Genomic DNA, 8,557 nt, shown 5'->3' with positions numbered 1-8,557 from the left:
TTTTTGCATGCAATTGGGAGGACTGGGATGTTCTGTAATTGTGTTTTGCTCGAAGTACCTTAAATACCTTTCCTCCCTGGTAATGTCCTTTTCACTGTCTTTGTGTTTGTGCTGCTGTAACTTCAGTTGTTCTTCACTACAGTCTTCTCAAGTGACAAGGTAACTTTCCTAAGTTACGTCCTTTTGTGGAACGCAAATACATATTGCTTTCCCTCCTTAAGGTTATCTGGGAATTCTTAAGTAAACTTTGCATCTTAATACTTTTGTTACATCTCTTACTGAGATAGGTGCAGCTCTAAGCTGGTCTGAGTTAGACTTTCCATGGAAAAAGTCCATGCAAGTGGAGAATTGTAGAGCTGTGGTAATGCAGCGCTTCTCATTGACCTGAGAACCCTCTTTCTAAAAGTCTTGTGGATACTTGTGTGCGTGTGTGTTAGTTGCAAATCTCAGCCACCATGAAGAACAACAGCGTTAGCTGTTGGGTTGGTTTGTTGTGGTTTTTTTGTTTTTCCTGGGTTTTTTTGGAGGAGGTTAGAACAAGGACCCTTGAAGTTATATGCCAGCTTTTGGTCAGTTATTGTTGCGCTCTTCCTTACTGTTGCAGATGTACACCAGAGCTTCTAGAGCTGTCTGACGGGTTTGAATTCAGTCTAGTGGTAATGTCTTCTGATACACAGAAAAACTTGGATTCTTTTCATCAGAGTCCTGATGGATCAATACAAAAGCACACAGAAGCATCGGTGGAAGGAAAACTGCTACAAGGTTGTCTAGTTTGGAGAGGAAAATAGCTTATGATGATTTCAGAAAGTAAAATAGAGTCAGAAACTGCAGTTAGTACTATTACTTCAAGTATCGTGCTTTAGGTGTTAGCTCTGCTACCTACGTAGCGCTGCTGCAAAAAGCAAGGAGAGAATAACATTAATGCCCGAAAGATATATTGAAACCTTTCCACCTCTACATTTTTTCTACCAGGGATCCAGTTTCCTGCTGTTGGACGGACATATTTTCCTCTCCTAATGAAGTTTGAAATAGAAAAAACTTACTTTCTGAAACCCTCATTTGTGTACTAGTTGCAGTTTAGAGAGAATTTTCCATCTCACATATCCATAATTTCTCCTGAGAGTTATTTTCGTCCTGTTGCGAGAGGACTGGGAAAATGAGCCGAGACGTTGTGCTCAGAGGAGGAGGGAGGAACGCCCTGGCTCGGCGATATGGGGTGGCAGAGGTCCAGAGTTTTGTAGCCAGGGCAAGGGGGGGAGCAGCTCTGTAACAGCCTGAGGAAGTGAGTCACTTTGCTCCGAAACACAGGCCCATGGTTCCAGCAGTGCTGAAGCCAAGCTTGGCCTCTGAGGTGGAAGTTGCGTAAGTTAAAACTTTGTCTTTTCCTCCTCCTCATGCTCTCAACCCCACCTCAATATTAAAATCAGTACTGTAGCCGTATCCATTTAGAGGAAGCTCACTTACAGGACTTCAGTGTGCTGGATGCTTTTGGTTTATTATTTTTTTTTTTCTAGAGGGAGATAAGTGGATTGCAGGTGTTGCTGGGGGGGATGTGTCTGTTAGTCTTACCTGCTCCACTCAAAAAAACCTTGATTTTGTAGCAAAAGGGATGCAATAAGAATAGGTTTTTAACAATTTACAAAAATCTTTCTGAAATATCTTGGCAGTGTGATTCAAAGTGCATATTGAAAAGAATTATTAATAGAGACTTAACTTGGGTGTTGGTAGTAGTTTAAGAATTTAATTACATTTAAAACTAACCATCTTATAAGGTTTTAGGTGTCCTTATAGAAATACTAGTGTATGAGTTAATCCTTAATCCTGTAAACGAGGCTTTTAAAGCCTGAGTTTGTGGATATCTTTTTTTTTCTATGAAAGAGGAAGGTAGAATTGTCCTAGACTGCATGTTACAGAGAGGAGCTTTCTCCTACGGTGTTTGTAGCTTTACACTAACAGATAGTTGCTGGAGCCTGGGAGCAGCTGTAACAATCTGCCTGAACTGCTTTTCCACAAGTGTGACCTGAGCAGGAGTAGCTGCTTTCAGCTGTTGAAGAAGGTGTCCAAGAGGGCAACTGGTTGAGCAGACCCCGTCTGCAGCGCTTGGGCGCTTGGTGGGCAGTTCTGAATCGGAAAGCAGCTGTAATGATTAGGGAAAGGGGGGTGGTGATGAATGATGGGCTGCCGCCTCATCCTTTCCTTCAAAACACCAAACTGAGCATCTTGCTGAGCTTTTGGTTCATGTGCGTGTGTGTGTTTTGAATGTCTTTGGGAAATGTTATTTTTGTTTTGGCAAGTCGTGAGGGGTTTTTTTAATTTTGTGTTTTTGAGTTCAGATTAAAAACAGCTTGCTCTGGCTACGGGAAGACACAGAAGTGATTGGCCAGATGGGAGGGAGTTTAAGAGAAAAAACTTTCAGGATGAGCTTGAGTGATTAGTCAGAAGTCTGTCTGCACTTGGGAGTTGCGTCATGCAAATACAGTGTGATATCTGTTTTGTAAGTTGTTTTGCATTCTTCTAGCTGGTCAGATGTATTATTTCTCACACGTATCCTGATCTTCAGTTCCATGGGAAATGGGACAGACATACACACTGTTGCTTATTGCATGAGAGTTTATATGCCTGCTATATGTCTGTTGATGATGGTTCATTGCAATTGCTTCTCTATTGCAGGACTTGTAACTAAGTGGACCGTACTGACCTCTGAACCACAGAGGATAAGAGTGAAAAGAAGCGGAAGAAGCACGTGAAGAAAAAGGAAGTGGATGCGCTTTCGTTTGGACTTCCTTCCTGCCCTTTATTAGTAAAACTGAATGGAAAAGAGGGACTTCTGTGCCTTTCCTCCCCCAGCCTCAGGGATGGGTGGATTGTAAATACGGTGTGTGCAGCTGGGAGAACAAACTGAACCATGAATCTTCAGGCTCAGCAAAAATCTTCAAGCAAAAGGACTGGGAAACGACTTGCCTATTTTAATGAGCAGGAAATAGCCGTGTCATCAAAAGAACCACAGCAGCAGCTTAAGGAAGGACAGTACTATGGTCATGGAGGGAACATACCGGTCTCCCAAACCATGGAGATTTCTCATGCAGGAGGACTGACAGGTGCCCCCAACAACGTTGCTTTGATGAACTCTGTTTACAGTCAAGATAGGGGAGAATCAATGATGATACCCCAGCCGGTAACAGCTGTCAAATGGCAGAATTCACTGATGGGAAACCGGTTGCCGGAGAGGGGTGACAGCCACTGGCAGTCTCCACCTTCGATGTGGAACCACGGTATGGTTTTTGGGGGCAACCCGAAAGGACCCCACGCCAATGCTGGTGCCCCAGGCTTCTATGGCCATCCAGAAGCCCTTAAAAGAAATCAAGAGAAAGGAGTGTTTGTGTCGCAGCTGGACTTGTATGGAGATGCTGTCCAGCAGATGATGTCCCAGAAGGCTCAGCTGGAACAGCAAGCCCTGGTTAGACAGCAAGCTCAAATGAATTCTTTTCATCAGATGCAGAAACAGCAGCAGCAGAATCAAAGTCTGCCGTTACAGCCTTTCCAACTTGCATTTGGTCACCAAGGGCAAAAGCAGGGTCTTCCTGAACTGTTGCATGTCTTTCAAGAGACCCCAGCTTCTTCCAGTCCAGCATTTACTGCTCAGCAAAAGCAGCAAGCTCTTCCCCAGCTACAACTGTTTGAAAACTTCTACCCTCAGCAGCAGCAACAGGCTGCCACACAAGCCTTCAGCCTGCAGCAAACTGCTTCCATAGCACAGCCTCATGTGGCAGCTGCAGCACCTCAGCATCACATGATGGCCCACCAGTTTCAGCAAACTGAGAGGAACCAGGAACTATTCAAGGCTCTGACAGAGCAGAACCAACAGACTGTGCTACCTCAGACCCAGATTCCCTTTCCAAGGAGGTCACGGAGACTCTCCAAAGAAGGTGTCCTGCTAACATCCACAGGAGAAGTGTTGGCTTCCAAGCAGGCAGAAGAACAACCTAGCAATTTATTTTTGCATCACTGGCAAGCACATCAGCAAGAGGTCCCATTACAGCAGCCGCCTGAATCTCTGGCGCACAGCAAAAGTAGCTTCTTGCAGCCCAAGAGGCTGGATCTGGGGCAGAAAGATGTTGTGGTCAACAGCGAGCTGTGCCAGATGGAGACAGACAGGCAATCCACAGCTCAGAACGGCAGTGATGGGGAGAAACAGGCGGCAGCAGGTGAAGAAAACACTCAGAAAAGTAATGATTTTCCAGGTGTGAGAGGTGGTGTAATCCAGAGTACGCGGCGGAGACGACGTGTTTCTCAAGAAGCCAATTTGCTAACTTTGGCCCAAAAAGCTGTTGAGCTGGCTTCTCTTCAGAATGTAAAGGTAAGGTATACATCCTAACCCATGTAGCGTGTTTTAGATTACAAAATAGGGATGGATCAAAAGGAATTCATGTACCTGTGCAAGATAGGATGGTGTCTTGATGCAGGAAGTGTTGTAGGACACCAGGGGCAGCTCTGGAGTAGCAGCGTGTAAGTTCAGCTACTGTAATTCATAGCTGTGGGACATCAGAGATTTCTAGTGCAGTGAAACCATGTAAGGGCAGTTTTAATTCACTAATACTGAATGTGATTTTTAGCCTAGGGCTTCAAAATATGGATGTTTTCACCTTAGGCTTCAAGCTGGTCAGGAATTTAGAGTCAAGTCCAAGCTGTTTGCTTCCTTTTATGTTAAAAGACTGCTGCTTACTGGCCAGTTTTTCACTTTCAGCGGTTGAAGTGTTTCTAATTTGGGCTATCTGTAAATTGCATAGTGCAATTTTCATGTTCAGTGTTTCCCAAATGCTAAAAAACTGAGGAAGCCTCACTTACATGAAGAACTTACTCCAGGCATAACAGAGGTGTGTCTGGTGCAGTATCCTGTGTCTGAGAATGACCTGTAGACCTTATGCAGAGCTTGAAGGGGAAAAATCTTACTGTTGGCTGATTAGTTCACTGCTCTTACCCTTTTGATGTCCCATCAGTCTAAACTGTACAGTACATATTCCATATGGCAAGATGACAGGATTCAAAATTGACTAGCCTAGGGGAGGCAAGTGGTGGGTTTTTGGGAATTGAGTTGGGTTTTTCCTGGAGATTTTTTTTTTATGTTTTCTTTCAGTTGTGGTTTGACTAATCTTTCAATGAGTGTGTCTCATGAGAAGTAAAGATAAGTTTTTATTTGGAAGCTTTGTTGCCAGAGGCTGATGCATGAGCTACTTCTATGTACGGTTTTGCCACTGCTGCCCAGTCAGACAACAAAGGGAAGGGAATTTTATTACCTCTCTTCTTGTCATCGTTTTTCTTCCCAGTGTGTTTGTGGCTGCTTTTTTCAATCCTGTCCTTAGAGGGATGTGCTGCTGTTTGAGTGAAAGAGCTGAACTAATAAACAACGAGGCAAATATCCATCTCTTCTACAGCAGACAGCAGCTAGTAACTGTTGATGCTCCTTTCAGTCCTTTTTGCTCTTAATACCTGTTGAAGAAGCAGATTTGATAGAAAATACTGGTGGTTAGCGACGTGAGCCATTTGCTCATATTCTCCCAGCCATGATATTGTTACAGTGCAGGAAGGCCTGCAATTCAAACTGCAGTCTGATCACCGATGCCGTAGCAGGAAAAAGTTAATAGAGCATCTAGGAAAAGGCCCTGAGAGGCGAAGCAAGAAATTGGCTGTTTGAAGGCACGTCTGCTTGCAGCTTGATTCATAATGTGAAGCCCAGAGAAGTGTTTTGACAGATGCTGTTTTGTTCTTTGCAGTTATGCAAGCAGCCTGTTTGCTTCCGTGATGGCACTAACAGAAGAACTCTTTAATGTTTAGACGTCTTCGGGCTTTTGGATAAGATTTCTAAAGATGATAAAATTCTTACATGAGGTCTGATGGATTTTAAGTCTTTAAGGGGACGGATGTCATGTGAGGGAGAAAAAGGAAAAGCATTCACTGGAGGAGAGTGGTGTGCTGTTCTTACCAGGCTCTTTCTGTTATGAGCAACCTAGGAGCCTTCTCTACCATAGGTCACGTAAGAAGGCCACAGGGTTAAATTATTGGTGACAGAAGATGGATTCATAATTTGAACCAGTTATTTGAACAGTCCAGTGTAGATGTGCGTATTTTATGCAAAAACAGTATTTTGGACAGCAGTATCTGTCTACGTGTAGTGTCACTGCTGATGTTTTGTACCAGAGCTGTCCATCATGCTGTGCGTGCCTTTTTCAGGTGGTGCAAGCTTATTGCTGCTTACCTGCTGCAGCAAATCCTAACACCTTACATGTGAAATGAAGCCATAAAACTAACTGTTGTATACAAAGAGGCGATGTAGTTTGTTTTCTTTAATAGGGCAGAAAACTTTTCTCAGATCTGAAATGGTTGTCTGAAGGGTGTCTGGATTTAAATATTCCTTTATGGAAGGGAGACAGGTTTTAGTTACCTGGCCTCCTTTCCCTGGCACAGGACAGGGTACTAGCTGCCACATATGAAAGAAAATAAAAATTATTTGTGGAATTGCAGTTCAGGACTCACCTCCTTCATGGACAAGCTTCAGTTTGACTGCAGAGAGAAGCTGTCTTTATTGTTAGCGAGATCGTACAGTCATAGAATTATTTAGGTTTGAAAAGACCTTTCAGATCATAGAGTTGAACTGTTAAAACCTAGCGCTGCCAGGTCCACCAGTAAACCATGTCCCTAAGCACCACATCTACACACCTTTTAAATACCTCCAGGGACAGCGATTCCACCACTTCCCTGGGCAGCCGGGTCCGGTGCTTGATAACCCTTTCAGTGAAGAAGTTTTTCCTAGTATCCAATCTAAACCTCCCCTGGCACAACCTGAGGCCATCGCCTCTTGTCCTATCACTTCTTACATGGAAGAAGAGACCTATCCCACCTTTCGGGTGGTTATAGAGAATGGTAATGTCTCCCTTCGATCTCCTTTTCTCCAGCTGTTTCTCATAAGACTTGTGCTCAAGACACTTCTCCAGCTTTGTTGCCCTTCTTTGGACACACTGCAGCACCTCGATGTCTTTCTTGTCATGAGGAGACCAAAATTGAATACAGGATCCAAGGTGCAGCCTCACCAGTGCCGAGCGCAAGGGGACAATCACTGCCCTGGTCCTGCTGGCCACGCAACTTCTGATCCAGGCCAGGATGCTGTTGGCCTTTTTGGCCACTTGGGCACACAGCTGGCTCATGTTTAGCCACTGTTGACAAACACCCCCAGATCCTTTTCTGCTGGGTGGCTTTCCAGCACTCTTCCCCAAGCCGGTAGCACTGCTGGGGGTTGTTGTGACCCGAGGGCAGGACCCAGCCCTTGCTGAACCTTGTGCAATTGGCCCCGGCCCGTCGATTCAGCCTATCCAGATCCCTTTATAGAGCCTTCCTTCCCACAAGCAGATTAACCCTGCCACTCAACTTGGTGTTGTCTGCAGGCTTACTGAGGGTGCACTCTACTATCTCCTCATCCAGGTCTTTGATAAAGATACTAAACAGAACTGGCCCCAAAACTGGGCCCTGCAGAACATCACTTGTGACTGGCTACCAGCTCAACTTAACTCCATTCTCCACAACTCTTTGAGCACGGCCATCCAGCGAGTTCTTAACACAGCAAGGGGTATGCCTCTCCAAGCCATGAGCAGCCAGTTTCTTCAGGAGAATGCTGTGGGAAAGTGTCAAAGACTTAACTAAAGTCCAGGTAGACAACATCCACAGCCTTTCCCTCATCCACTGAATGGGTCACCTTGTCATAGGAGAAGATCAGGTTAGTAAGGCACGACCTATCTTTATTAAACCCGTGCTGATTGGGGCTGATTGTCTGGTTGTCCTGTATGTGCCATGTTATGGCACACAAGATGGATCTGTTCCATGGCCTTGCCCATCACTGAGGTCAGAGTGACAGGCCTGTAGTTCTCCAGATCCTCCTTCTGTTTCTTCCTGTGGATGTGTCACATTTGCTAACCTCCAGTCAACTCAGTCAACTGAGACTTTCCCAGTTAGCCAGGAGGACGCAGAATGATGCAAGCCATGATGATGCAGAATGATGGCAGAAAGCACTGTACAGGCAGGTAAAAGGCTGATGTAATTTCTTGTCTCATTACAGCCGTGATCTTGGGACAGTTGTTCGAGCTATCACAGTTGGGTTTTGTCTGTGAATTCTAAATTTCTTAGAAATCAATTGAGGGATAGGCAGGATCAATGCCAAAATGAGTGATGAGTTTCTGTGGGTGCCCTGGAGAACTCTACGTTACTAGTTCCTCCTTTGATATTTATGTGGGATTCTAAATGGAAGTGCAACAAGTGGCACTTGCTGCAGTTATCCAGAAGCACTGCTGCCCCACATTCTGCAACAGGTGCTGAGCTAGCTGAGAATCACTTGGCAATTCTACAAGTGAAGTTCCTGTCCCTTGCTCAGTGACTCCTTTTTGCTTACCTCTGAGCATAATCAAACAATTGAGAAATTATTTAGGGATCTGAAACAAATAGCTTAATTCCAAAATCTGTTGTGTCCCCTCTTGGTAAACTTTAGATATATGTCATCTTTTATGATCGGAAG

The 8,557-nt window shown here is 44.7% G+C and overlaps 1 protein-coding gene across 1 annotated transcript in view; it reads left to right on the top strand.

Annotated features, from left to right (window-relative positions):
• The first annotated feature begins 2,811 nt into the window (after positions 1 to 2,811).
• The window catches only part of ELMSAN1 (ELM2 and Myb/SANT-like domain containing 1), a 20,266-nt gene continuing 14,520 nt past the window's right edge, over positions 2,812 to 8,557 (top strand). Inside the window, exon 1 of the mRNA XM_009875834.1 lies at positions 2,812 to 4,357. Coding sequence (XP_009874136.1) covers positions 2,906 to 4,357 — 1,452 coding nt within the window. The 5' untranslated portion in view covers positions 2,812 to 2,905. The remainder of the gene's footprint in view (positions 4,358 to 8,557) is intronic.

Source organism: Apaloderma vittatum, unplaced genomic scaffold (assembly GCF_000703405.1).
Source record: "Apaloderma vittatum isolate BGI_N311 unplaced genomic scaffold, ASM70340v1 scaffold3009, whole genome shotgun sequence".
Classification (NCBI taxonomy): domain Eukaryota; kingdom Metazoa; phylum Chordata; class Aves; order Trogoniformes; family Trogonidae; genus Apaloderma; species Apaloderma vittatum.
The sequence above is the reverse complement of the archived record's forward strand: the minus strand, read 5'-3'. Positions and strand labels throughout refer to the sequence as shown.